General features: G+C 63.6%; 2 protein-coding genes across 4 annotated transcripts in view; one reads left to right on the top strand and one right to left on the bottom strand.

Moving 5' to 3' along the window:
- The window catches only part of SH3GL1 (SH3 domain containing GRB2 like 1, endophilin A2), a 30,315-nt gene extending 26,295 nt beyond the window's left edge, over positions 1–4,020 (top strand). The window contains exons 5-10 of the mRNA XM_047705847.1: positions 213–346; positions 498–656; positions 934–1,037; positions 1,681–1,805; positions 1,945–2,001; positions 2,497–4,020. Coding sequence (XP_047561803.1) covers positions 213–346; positions 498–656; positions 934–1,037; positions 1,681–1,805; positions 1,945–2,001; positions 2,497–2,693 — 776 coding nt within the window. The 3' untranslated portion in view covers positions 2,694–4,020. The remainder of the gene's footprint in view (positions 1–212; positions 347–497; positions 657–933; positions 1,038–1,680; positions 1,806–1,944; positions 2,002–2,496) is intronic.
- A 293-nt stretch (positions 4,021–4,313) lies between these two features.
- MPND (MPN domain containing) lies at positions 4,314–12,564 on the bottom strand. 3 transcript variants are annotated; one of them, XM_047705844.1, is made up of 14 exons: positions 12,126–12,558; positions 11,739–12,046; positions 10,780–11,016; positions 8,956–9,088; positions 8,452–8,536; positions 8,115–8,211; positions 7,774–7,846; positions 7,617–7,693; positions 6,688–6,856; positions 6,509–6,579; positions 6,038–6,127; positions 5,365–5,457; positions 4,592–4,663; positions 4,314–4,505 (listed from the first exon to the last, which is right to left on the bottom strand). In XM_047705844.1, exons 1-14 carry the CDS (start codon positions 12,130–12,132, stop codon positions 4,419–4,421), a joined length of 1,599 nt encoding a protein of 532 aa, XP_047561800.1. In that variant the 5' UTR covers positions 12,133–12,558; the 3' UTR covers positions 4,314–4,418. The 3 variants fall into 3 exon arrangements, with proteins under 3 accessions (XP_047561800.1, XP_047561802.1, XP_047561801.1); XM_047705846.1 differs by lacking the exon at positions 10,780–11,016 and having other exon boundaries at positions 12,126–12,564; XM_047705845.1 differs by lacking the exon at positions 4,592–4,663 and having other exon boundaries at positions 12,126–12,555.
- Between the last annotated feature and the right edge of the window lie 244 nt (positions 12,565–12,808).

Below are 12,808 nucleotides of genomic sequence, written 5' to 3' on the forward strand. Positions count from 1 at the left end.
CAGGGGAGCTGCGCGTGGGGGCATGGGGGGTTTGACCCCTGTCATCGCCAGCTCCTCCTGGCTGCTGGGCTCAGATTCAGACTTCAGGGACCCTCGTTTGGTTCTGAATTCTGGCGTCTGGGCCCTGGAGGGTGAGGGCAGGTTCACAGTTGGGGGTATCTTGGACCCCAGGCCCTGGCCTATGACAGCTTCTCCCCTACTCCCCCCACCAGGGGACGCCCTGCTGGATGCGGGGGAATCCATGAAGCGCCTGGCGGAGGTGAAGGACTCTCTCGACATCGAGGTCAAGCAGAACTTCATCGACCCCCTGCAGAACCTGTGTGACAAAGACCTGAAGGAGATCCAGGTGCTGCCCCCCCCGCCCCTCCGTGTGCCCACCGTCACCCGGCGCAGGTGCCTCACAGCCCTGCCCCCTGCGTGTCTGTGCCTCCCAGAGTGCCCGGCTTCCTGGATGCCCAGCACGTACCTCACAGCCCTGATGCTCCCCCTCCCCGCAGCACCACCTGAAGAAGCTGGAGGGCCGCCGCCTGGACTTCGACTACAAGAAGAAACGACAGGGCAGGATCCCCGACGAGGAGCTGCGCCAGGCCCTGGAGAAGTTCGAGGAGTCCAAGGAGGTGGCCGAGACCAGCATGCACAACCTCCTGGAGACCGATGTGCGTCTGGGCCCTCCCGGGGGGGAGACTGCCCCAAACTGGGGCCCGTGGGCAGAGTCATGCATGCCTTACCCGGAGCCCGAAGGGGCAGCCGCAGGACCCGAGGGGCCTCCCCCGGCCCTGTGAAGCTTTAAGGTCTCCTCCAAGAGCAGTGAGGGGGTCAGGCGGAGGGGGAGGGCCCCGGTGCCAGGAGCATTCTGACAAGACTCCCTGAGAGAGGCAGCCTCGCGGGCAGGGGTCACGGGGGGCCGCCCCCTCAGCGGGCTGCTCCTCGCAGATCGAGCAGGTGAGCCAGCTCTCCGCGCTGGTGGACGCCCAGCTGGACTACCACCGGCAGGCCGTGCAGATCCTGGACGAGCTGGCCGACAAGCTCAAGCGGAGGTGAGCCCCAGCCTTCCCCGCGGGAGCCCCGTCTGGCCTTGTGCTGCGCCCTGGAAGCCCAGAGCCGCTCCCGTGGGTCCCTGGGCCGGCCCTCTGGGCTTCCGAGACACCACCGCCAGCATCCCCGACGGCCCAGCCCGGCTTAGGGTCTGTGTCCAAGCAGGGGGCCGGCTTCTCTTCATCAAGAGATGAAGGCCGCATGCGTTGGGCGGGGGCTCCAGGGGGAGCAAGACCACTTCACAGGGGAGGGTTGGAGCGACCTGAGGCTGGGAGGCCAGAAGAAAGAGACCTTTCAGAGCTCTGGGCCTGAGGGGGTGGGTTACCCAGGGCAGGGGTGGATGGCGCTCCCCTCCGAGGGCCATGTCCCCAGGTGGGGTGGGCACGCTCCGGGGCTGCAGAATTTGGCAGGACCTGGCCGGTTGGCAGCCTCTGAGCAGGGTCTGAGCTAGGGGAACTGACCAACTGGGAGGCCCTTGGGTTAGACCCATTGGGCCTCTACGTCCAGGCTGGTCTCAGGGCTCCTCCTCCCACCCCAAGTCCTGGGCAGCAGCATCAACGGTGGGGATGGGGGTGTCCCTTCCCCTTGGCATGCACAGGACTCGGCCCCTGCCGGCTGCTCACAGCTGTCCCTCCCTGCCTGCAGGATGCGGGACGCCTCCTCTCGTCCCAAGCGGGAATACAAGCCCAAGCCTCGGGAGCCCTTCGACCTTGGGGAGCCGGAGCAGTCCAACGGGGGCTTCCCCTGTGCCACGGCCCCCAAGATCACACGTAAGCAGTGGGGAGGGGGCCACACACAGCCTCCTGCTCCGTCCAAAGCGTGGAGCCAACCGCCGCCCCTGCCCCCCACCCCAGGGAAGGGGCCCAGCCCAAGGTTCTCAGCCCCCCTTTCTGCTTTGTCTGCAAGCAGCCTCGTCATCTTTCCGGTCTTCGGACAAGCCCATCCGGACCCCCAGCAGGAGCATGCGTGAGTCCCTGCGGGCACGGGCCCTGCCCTCACAAGCTCCCCGCCGCAGTGTGACACACTGCTTTCTGGTCTGTTCAGAAGGACCCTTCTCCTCCCCTTCTCTGGTGGAAGCAGACGCCCCTGTGATCAAGTCCTCTTGGCCCGTCTTGGGCAGGGAAGGAGTCAGGCCCTGGGGCCTGCCCGGCACAGCACGGCATCTCTGGGTTCCCCATACACAGCACCGAGGGTGGCCAACAGCTTCTAGGCTCTCTGACGGGCCGCCTAAGGGCTTCTGGTCATTCTGTCCCCCTGATGCTCTTGGGCATCCCCAGCTCCTCCCAGGAGTGTTTTGGTACCCATGGATGGAGCCCGTTTCCATTCCTCTTGGCCCTCGTCCCTCCTTTCTGACAAGGCCGGGGGACATCAGGAGCAGCGGCAGCTGTCCTTCTGGGGACGCAACCAGGCTGGGGCGGGGCGGGAGGGGGCCCGGGGTCTGAGCCGAGCCTCTGCCCCCAGCCCCCCTGGACCAGCCAAGCTGCAAAGCGCTGTACGACTTCGAGCCTGAGAACGCCGGGGAGCTGGGCTTCCATGAGGGTGACGTCATCACGCTGACCAACCAGATCGACGAGAACTGGTACGAGGGCATGCTCCACGGCCAGTCGGGCTTCTTCCCCCTCAGCTACGTGGAGGTGCTGGTGCCCCTGCCGCAGTGAGCGCGTCGGCCCGTCCCCACGGCCTGCATCCCACCTGCCTCTGCAGCCAGGGCTGGGCGTCGGCGCCACGGGGACTGGGATGGGGCAGGCGGTGGCAGGCCCCGCTGGGGAGGCAGGGCCCGCTGACGCTCACGCTCGTCCACAGCCCCTCTCCACGCAGCAGTCTCAGGGCCAGGCAGTATTTTCCCTCCCCGTGCCCGCTGCTCCTGGACTGCCTCTCCCCAGCCCTGTGCCCCGAGGGGGTGGACACTAAGGTGCTCTGAGAAACACTAACTTCCTCCCGCCCTTCCAGGAACGCCCCTCCAGGAACGGGCAACTCCAGGTGGGCCCCCTCACTCACTCACGCACACATGTGTGTGCGCACATGCCCTGTCCTGTCCCTGCTTCGTCCCCTTTATTCTGGGCTGTCCCCCACCCCCCAGGAAACCTGCCCTTAACAGGGTGAGCAGAACATCCACGCCACTGGCTGTTCTGAGCAGGACCCCTAGCCCAGGCTCACCAGCCGGCTTTTAAATGACCCCGCAGCACTCCTTCCCAACCCCAACCCCAGGGTTCCCCAGGCCCCGGCACACCCAGGTGCCACCTCCCTGGGGACACACAATCCTGGGGTCCTCAGGGTTCCCCTAAAGACTGGCCCTTTCCTGAGCAGCCTCGGAGCTGCTGGCGTCTCCCTCCTGCAGGGCGCTCAGCTCTGCACAGCGGCGCCCTCTGCCCACCCCACCGCCCCGTCCTGCACCCTCTCCTCAGTTCCCACATGCAGGGTGCCCCAGACAAGCACATAGACGTTTTTCTCTGGCACGAGCTGCCACCACCAGCTGTGCACACGGCACATACGTGTGCACCACAAACGGGACCACAGGAGTCTCCAGCCTCTGCTCTGCTGAAGGTCAAACACAGAGGCTTTGATGAATGTTCCCAGACCCCTGGCTGCTGGGACTGACCTCAAGAGGGTCCAGGCACCTCCCCCCTCCTCAGCCGGCCACTGTCCCTGCTGCTGACAGTGGCCCCAGCCATCTCCCTACAGACCCAGGCAGGCAGCTGCCCTGAGCAGCAGAGCCCAGCCCTGCAGCCATTTCCTCTCTTGCCTAGTCCAAAAATCAGCTCAACTCGGGGACTTTGGGACTGGATCACATTCCCCTCCTCTGATGACTCAGCAAAGCCCTGGGGACACCAGGCTCTGCTCCTCCTTGAGCACCCCCCATTGCCATTCGTGGGGGGAGGCACTGACCTCCTGGCAAAGATGACCAGCATAGCCTTGGTCACAGTCGAGGGCAGATCAAAATGTAATCGGATTTTTTTTTAAAAGTATTAAATGTCTCTTTCTAGAGCCTCCTGCTTGGTTGAGGTGCAGGGTGGGTCTTCCCCCAGCTCCTCTAGACCCTCATAGCTCCCCTGAGGGGACCTCTGTCAGGACCTCCTGGGGACCTCCCCAGGAGCTGGGGAGGGACAGCTGGCCTCTGCCCAGCTGCCAGCACTGGCCGCAGATGCCCCCCACCACAGCTGCGCAACAAGTGTCCCCTCCTGCACCGACCAAGGGGCCATGCCACCCAGACAGCCACCCACGTGCCTGGTGACCAGTGCGGGGAGGGGGCACCCCCCAGGTGAGACACACGCCCAGGCTCTTCGCTTCTCCCCTTTATTGCTGCGTCACAACAAAGCCCCCTGACCCATTCCCCCTCAGCCGGAACCACTGGGGGTTCAGAGGACGACCTCGGAGGCGGTGCCTCAGCTCCCTTGTTTAAGAAGGCTGTAGACCTGCTCCAGTACATGGCACAGGCCCTGGTCCTTGGGTGTCCTGCTGGCCAGGGACATCTGAAACGAGCAGGGCTGGCACCTCAGGGCTGGGCCCCATGGTCCCGGCGTCCCCCCGCCCCCCCATCCCCGCAGAGGAGCTCTACTAACAGAGGTACACAGTAGTGTCCTGAGAACGAGGTTTTATTTTTAAAGGAGGTGGCCCACTCGTGCGTGTTCTGGGTTTGGGCTGAGGAAGGGGGGTCCTTTCTGCACATTCCACATCCTGCTCTCTCCCCAGCTGCCTCCCTGTCAGGATCTCACACCTGCTGCGTGGGGAGCCGCCCCCCCACCCCCACCCCACCAGCCCAGTGACAGGGTAGAGGGGGCCCAGTGGCAGCTCAAAGCTCTGGTCACTCTTAAGTTTGAACAAAACAAGCCAGCATGCAAAACTGTGTTTCTCTACCCAGTGGAGTTGAAAATGCCGTCTGAGAAGGACTTCTATGCTGGAAGTCAGTCAGACACACACACCCTGCCCTCTCCCCAAGGCCACTAAGCCCTTAGGAGTCCCCCTCAATGCCTGTAGGGCCAGAAAGCTGGAGAAACCCTTCAGGGCACCAGCCACTCTCTGGCGGCTGCGGCTCTGGCTCGGACTGCGGCCCCCTCTGTGTTCCCTGTGGGCGCCCAGGCTGGGAGATGCCCTGTGTACTTCTCTCCAGCCTGTGCTCCCCAGGCCTTTATGCAGTCATCTGCCTCCAGCAGGGGTCCCTGTCCCCATCACCACCCACCTGTGGGCCAAACCAGACTCTTCATCAGCTTTCGTGTCCAGAACAACTTAGGACACCCCGTGTCTCAGGCTGCCCATGGATAAATTCTTGGAGGCCCTCCAGGAACTGTCTTCCTCAAGGGGCTCGCAGGAGGCTGGGGGCATGTGTCTTACCTTCAGCTTGTCCAGGTACGTGTGCTCCTGGCTCCAGGGCTCCTGGAACCTCACGAGGTCCGGGGCGCCCTTGTAGAACTCCACCAGCAGCATCTAGAGGACAGGGGGCCAGTGAGACCCCCTCGCCCTGCCCTCCCGCACCAGGCGCTCAGGATACAGCAGGGAGCCCCCCCTCGGGGGGCTCCTGGTCCTATACAGCACACGGGAGCCACCCAGGACCCCAAGACAGACCATGGAGGAGATCCCCCAGAGGGAAATGAGGGAGGCACCCGTGATTCTGAATTCCTACCCTGACCCCCTTGTATAGCCTCCTCCCAAGCAACAGCCGATCGGCAGTACCACGGTGACCTACTAGCTGTTTTTAAAATGGCTGCTGGAACATGGGCCCTAAAAACATTCATCTGGCACCACCGGAAGGCCCTCACTTGTCTTCACTTGGACAGTCGGGGGCACATGCAGAGGCATGAGGCAGGAGCACCTCCAGCAAGTTCCAGAACAGCAAGGAGGCCGTGGGGGGGGAGGGCGGTGGGCAAGAACGAGGGACTGGAGAGGCAGTCCCTCTCCAGGGCAGTCAGCCACCCTGAGTCCTGCACTATCACCACCGGCCAGCTGGCCCTAAAGCCCCACCCTCTCCTCTCTGGGGCCCTGCCCACCCCCCTGGGAGTGAGCTCACCATCTCATGCAAGATGTCATTAGTCAGAAAGTTGTCCTGGACGTAGGCCATCTCCACATCCATGGGGATGCCGTAGTCACTGGGCCTTTGCTGGCAGGGACACAAACCAGTCACCCTCAGCCACCTTCAGCCCTCTGCATCCCATGAAGGTTGTGCCCTGGGCCAGCAATTGGCAAATCAAGACCCCAGGCCCGGCTCTGCACCGCGACCAGGTTCAGGGCCACATGGCCCTGCCCCCAGCACAAGAGGCCAGGAATAGCTCTCCAAACCCCATTCTGACCCCAGGACAGGTTCGGGAAGGGGGCCGTCTCAGTAACGCGGGCAGCACGCTCCCCATGGGGGCCACACCTCTTCAACATCCCTCACCGCCCGAATCTCAGATAGTGCCACGGTTATGCTCTCATTTCACGGGGGACGCTAAGGCCCCGCCCCCGCAGCGCCGGCCCCGCCTCCCCCAGCGGCCCCGCCTACCTCAGGGGGCGGCATCACCCAGAACGGCGAGATCTTGGACTCAGGGCCGGGATTGCCAGAGTAGTAAGGGGCTGCAGGAGGAGAGTGAGAGTGGGGGCTGGGCCAGGGCTGGGGTGGGGCCGGCGGCCCAGGGTGCCACGCACGCACGCACGCACGCACGGGGGGACTGCCACACTTACAGCAGAGCAGGGCGAGGCAGGGCTGGAAGCCGTTGCTGGAGCCCTGCAGGCGCAGCTGGTAGTCCATCTGCGAGTCTATGTCCTGCAGCGACGGCAGCGCAGGACTGTGCGGGTGGCTGTGGTACCAGCCCACCAGGGACAGGCCCCGCAGGAGCAGGCTCTGGTAGATCTGGGGGCACAGGCGAGGCTGGGGCCGGCGGGGTGCGCGCCGGGGGCTCTACCAGCCGGTGTGTGCACCCACCTGCCGCGCTCCATCCCCCACGTGAGGCCAGCACTACCTATGTGCCTGGTGTGTACCAGGCCTGGGGACACCGCGGTGACCACGCCAGACCCTGCCCCCACCACCCTCCGTGAGGCCGAGGGAGGGGGCACAGTCAACAAATCCATTTAAAAAAATGCACCCGTCGCCAAGCAACGGCGAAAGTTTACTGGGGGGCCGCAGTATCGCTAGTCCAGGGAACAACTCCTGGCACCCAGTAGGTGCCCAAATAGTTAAACAAGCAGCTGGGTGGGTGTGGGTGCACTGGAGCAGGACAGGCGTATCCAGGGGCCTGAAGCAAGTAGAGGCAAGCGCTAGCCTAAGGACCAAGAAAGGCAGGGGCCGGGAGACGCGCGCAGCAAGTGCACGCCGGCTCGCCCGCCCCCGAGAGCCCCTGGCGGAGCAGGGAGCAGGCGGGCCGGAGCGCTCCGCCGGCGCCAGGCACGTGCAAAGCCGCACCTTGTGAGCACTATCAGGACGGCCCCTGATACACATCTGGAGACAGGGGTTCAGAGGGAAAGGGGGCTGGCCACCTGTGCCCAGGGAAAGGATGACCATGGGGTCACACACACGCACATTTGCACACTTGTTGAACTAGGACACGGTAGCCAGGACAGCTGTGTCCACCCTTGCCCTCCCCAGAGCACCCTGACTCCAGGTGTCCCCTCACCTCCTCTTCCATGGCGGTGGCCATATCCGCGTCCCCCAGGCGGCTCCGACAGGGGAAGGCTCTCAGCACCGTGAGCACTGAGCAGAGGCGGGGGAAAGGTGTAGACATCAACCCTGGCCCCAAGCACCACCCTGCCCACCTGGCCCCGAATACCCACTCTGGCTGTTGATGTCCCAGCGGCCCCCCAGGTACCCCACGACCTCGCTGCGAGTCAGGTGGCTGTGGAAGTCCTGGGGAGGGGACGGACATTGGAAGAGTGGCTCAGGCTGCGGCCCCACCCCAAAGTCTATCCTCGGGCCCAGAGCCCTGGCAATGCGCAGGGCCCACCCCACCGGCCTCCTTCGTTGGGACCTTGAGTGCCTACAGTTTCTCAGCAGTGACAGAGCACTTCCTGCCCTCACAGAGCTAACATTCCAGGGACCCCTCCCAGGTGCCCCAGCCACCTGCGCCGGCCTGGCCCTTGGCCCACAAGGGACAAGGGGGCAGCGGGGCACGCACCAGCAGGAACAGCACGTTGCTGGAGACGGCCACATTGAACGGCTGGAACTTGTTGATGGCAGCAAAGGATGTGACTTCCACCAGGGTGTGGGGGTTCCTGTTGGAGCCAGAGGGTCCCACAGCCCCATAGCTTCAGGAGCCAGCTCCCCAGGCCTCCGAAGCCAGCTCTGAGCATGGGAAGCCTTGTGCCCACCTGCTTGGGGTTCCCCCACTCTCGCAGAGCATGTGAACACCGGGGGGGCGGGGGGACAGGTTGTGTCTGCCTGGGGTGCTCCCCCCACTCCCGCAGAGCACGAGTACACCGGGGGATCAGGGGGCGGGCACAGGGGTATCTGACCTGGCAGAGTCGCGACTGCCCAACATACAGTAGCGCACGGGCACCCGGATCTTGTTTTCCACCCGCTTCCCGGGGGACACGGCCTCTGCACAGTGTGGGGTAACGGAAAGAAGGCGGCATCGATCCCTTCCAGCCCAGAACCGGAAAACACAAGCCCAGGCAGCCCAAGAAAGGAAAACCTCCAGAGGCAGCTTGAAAAATCAGGCCGCAGAACGGAGAGACTGGGCGGCAGGTTAACAAATCGGGAAAAGGAGATTAAAATGCCCCATGAAGGGCTTAGGAAACCAGGTGAGGACCTCAGAATACCAGGCTAGGGGCCAAAGGAATCAGGCGACGAGGCAAAGAAGTCCTATAGGGGGTCATGGAAATCAGGCAGCAGGGGAAGGAAATTAGGCAGCAGGGCTAGGAAGTCAGGCAGAAGACCAGATCCGTCCTTGGCCACCTCTCTCACCTGAATTGTGCCCGTCTCCTGTGCCAGCCCCTCCCCTCCCCTAAGCCTCTCACCTGGGTGGGGAGGCTCCAAGGGCCCCTTCGCAGGGGGTCTCCGACTCTTGTCCTCCGTCGAAACGCCCCCCAGAACCTCCTCCTCTTCTTCCTCCATCAACAGCTCCTCCTCCTCCCCTTCACTGGCTGGGCTCTGGGGGAGTGGGGGTGGGGGACGGCCACAGGACCCTCAGCTGGGTGCTGCCCACCCTCCTCACCGTGGTCTACCCAGAGGTCCACTCAGACTGTAGGTGGGCCTGAGCCTTAGGTTCCTGCCATTGCCCTAGATGTCCACTAGAGGGAGGGAGTGAGCAGAGGCGGCCTGTGGTTCGGTTGCAACTCCGATTTGAGAGCCTGGCAGAAGATGCAAACTTTGCCTCTCCTTTTTACAAGCTGTGTGGCCTCCCGCAAGCACCCTGACCTCCCTGAGCTCTAGCCTCCTCATCTGTAAAGCCACACAATGACCTCCAGCTGCACAGGGACAGCATCCAGGTGAAGTAAGATAATGCCTGGAAAGCCATTAGCATGCCTCTTGTCAATCCACTCACTGGGCAAGCGAGGGTTGACAGGGATTACTTCATCAGATTCTCTCAGTAATCCCTCCTCCTGCTCTCCCTTTAACTACCACTGCTGGGGTGACTTCCCAGTGTCCAAATCGAACAGTCACGTAGTCTCTGTCCTTGCCCCTCGCCACGATGTCTCACTGACCCTCCTTCTCTTGGGAGCTTTTCAGGGACACGGCTCCCCTCCCACCTCTCCAGCCCCCTCAGTCTCCCACCCCTCCCCCGATGCCCAGGGTGGGTCCTCAGACCTCTTCCCTCCCCACCTGCTCCGCTCCCAGGCAGCCTCATCCACCACCCGCTGCCCCCCCAACCGGTCTATGGCAAGATGATGCCCACAGTCCTGTCTTCAGCCCGGCCCTCCCCTGAGCTTGACATCCGGGTCCAGCTAATCCTGGAGGTCTCTTTGTGGGGGGCTCTGAGGCATCTCACGCTCAGCTCAGCCACACTGCACCCGACTGTCCCCCCACACCTGCTCCTCCCCAATCCCCATTATCTCTGACAATGGCAACTCCAGCCATCCACTTGCTCAGAGCAAAATTGCCCTTAACACCAACATCTCATGCAGCAGCAAATCCCATGAGACCCACTTTCAAAATTAGCCAAAACCCGCCCACTTCTTCCCCATCCATTGTTGGGCTGGTCCACCCCATCATCTCCCCATCTGGACCAGTTCAGTCTCCTGCATACTGGTCCCCGGCTCCCACCTTTGCCCCGCCCCCTTGGCTGTACTGCATACAGCGGCCACCAGAAGGCGTCGTGGGCACCTGAGTCAAATCTGTTCGTCCTCTGCCCCTAGCCTTCCAGGGCTCCCACCCACCCCAGGGCAAAAGCCCAAGTCCTCCCTGCCTGTTTCCAGCCTGCCAGCGGCCCTACAGATCTCAGCCCTGCCAGCCATATACATATCTGATACATATGGGTACTGTGATCATCTCTATTTTACGTACAAAGATTTAGGACCCAGAGAGGTCCTTGGCTAGGTCCACCTAGTTGGTGAATATACAAAGATCTATTATCATAGCATTGGAAACTCTCCCAGATCTGGTCCCTGCCAATGTCCCCAGTCCCCTCAGCTCCCTAAGACACGTCAGCTTCCAGCTCCATCAGCTAATCAGGGCTCCCCAAGTGCTGTGTTGCTTTCTAAATAACGTGGCTTGGCTGTGTCATTCCCTTGGCAAACTCTCTTCACCTTGCTCTCACGAACTACTCATCCCACGGGGCCCCAGCTCCAATGCCCTTACTCTGGGGAACCCTTATCCTTGCTCCAGGAGGCTGAGCAACGCACCTCATCGGCAGCAGCCATGGGAATGTGGAGCTGGTGTCGCCGGAGCCAGGCTGCCTTGTACTTGTCCAGTTTCTGGCCCTTGTACTTGACAGAAGCCCAGCCACACCCGGACTTCTTGGCCGGGTTCACCAGCTTTTTGCAGTGGGTTGCCCAGGCACTGGGAGAGTTGAACACCTGCCCAGTTTCCTGCCACACAATCCTCCCGTCGGGCTGCAGGTCTCCCAGGAACTTCTTCCCCTGCAGTAACAGCGGCCTGGCTAGGCCGAGAGCTGGACCCACCAAGACACCTCCAGGAAGCCCTCCCTGACCCCCTGCTGCTCCCCAGGGCTTGGCACCCACTTCCACTTACAGCGTCCCTCCTGGGAAGCCTTCTGGCTTAGGGACCTCCCAGCACCTGTGTGTCCATTATCACAGTGCTCATCAGCCTGGACTGAAAGTGTCCAGCTCTGTGTCTCCACCTTCTCACTGGACCACGAGTCCCCAAAGGGCAGGGACGGGGTCTGCCGAGTCCCCAACACGCAGCACACAGCCAGGCGCGGCAAGCGCCCCATTCATAAACTGCTCCCACACACAGACCCACAGCAACAGCAGCAAACCCGAAAAGCACTCCCGGGATACGAGGCACCCGGCTGGGCGTTGTATTCATTTAATCCTCATACAACTCCGTAAGGGGGAAAAAATCCCATTTTATATATGAGGACACTAGGATATAGAGAGGCAGCGCAAGGTGCCACAGCCAGGAAAGCGGTGGTGTCCTCTCCTGAGCTCAGTTTCTCCTTTGTGCAACGGGGTATTGGGGAAACGAGGTCCTCCAGCCCAGAGGGGCTCCTGCTGAGTCTGCAGGCTCCGTGTTTCGGCTTTCCCTCCCCACACCCGGGCTCGACCGGCGGTCAGGGAGCTCTGGGCCTCAGTTTCCCCTTCCGGCCCCAGCCGAGATGGGATGGGGTAGGGGCGCTCACCAGGTAGTAGATGGACAGCACCCCGGCGCCCGGCTCCAGCAGCGCATCTTTGAGGAGCACCCTCAGCGTGACCGCGCGCCTGGTGAGCGCGCCCCCCGGCCCGCCGCAGGCCCCCGCCCCGGCCCCAACCCCGCAGCCGCCTCCTCCTCCTCCGCCGCCGCCGCCGCCACCGCCGACACCGCTGCCGCCTCCGCTGCGCGCGCCGCCCGCACCAGCCGGGCGCTCGGGGTCCTCGGCCTCCGCCTCGTCCTCCTCCTCCTCCGGCGCCTCCACGCCGGCGCCGCCCGCCGGGGACAGAGGCTCCGGAGCTGCGGGCAGCGACCGGCTGCATGAGCCCCCGCGCCGGGTGCCCCCCGACCCCCGCCAGCCCCGCCAGCCCCGCTGTACCTGCCATGGCCGCGCCGCCCCTCGCCCCGAGCGCCGCGCGCGCCGCGGGCCCTTTCTTCCCGGCACGTGACACGGCTCCGCCCCGAAGGGGAGGAGCCCCAGCCTGGGGGCGGGGAGCCGGGGGACTCAGCCCTCCCGGACCTTTCAGAAGACCGAGGCCCGAGGCTGCCTCCCGTGGGAGGCGCGTGGCAGCCTACAAGTGGGGAAACTGAGGCTCCGGGACTTCCGCTTTTGGGGAACTAGTGCCTCCCCTGGACAAGGCCTGGAGCTGCCGGCCGTTCAGCTCAGGGGGACGAGACGGGAAACGAGGGGCCGGAGAGCTCAGTCGGGGAACTGAGGCCCGGAGAACGAGCCAGAGTGCCCTGGGGCTGCAAGCAGAACGGCGAAGGGGCCGCGCGCCATGGTTCTGAAGCGTCCCGGTCGGACCTCAGTCTCTAGAGGGTTAACTTCCACCCCTGAACTGATTCCATGATCGGACCGGATTCCCTCTCAGCCAATCAGTGTTAAGCTGCTGCTTCCTCCAAGCTCTTCCCCCTCGGCCAACCAGCAGGAGCTCCTGAGGTTCACGCATCCATTCAGTGGTAGACGTTGGTCCTCCGCCAGCCAATCAGGTCCCGAGTCGGACACGCGCCCGCGGTCGGCGCGCCCACCCACTTCCCACGCCCCCTTGCGCGGGGTGTTAG

This window comes from Lutra lutra, chromosome 1 (assembly GCF_902655055.1).
Source record: "Lutra lutra chromosome 1, mLutLut1.2, whole genome shotgun sequence".
In the NCBI taxonomy this organism is placed as follows: domain Eukaryota; kingdom Metazoa; phylum Chordata; class Mammalia; order Carnivora; family Mustelidae; genus Lutra; species Lutra lutra.

Bases quoted from the DNA above. Each gene is read 5' to 3' on its own strand.
- MPND (XM_047705844.1), bottom strand. The intron at 11,017-11,738 runs GTGAGCGCCCCT...CTGTTACTGCAG, and splicing joins TGCTGTCCATCTACTACCTG to GGGAAGAAGTTCCTGGGAGA. The intron at 6,128-6,508 runs GTAGGCGGGGCC...TGTCCCTGCCAG, and splicing joins GGGTGATGCCGCCCCCTGAG to CAAAGGCCCAGTGACTACGG.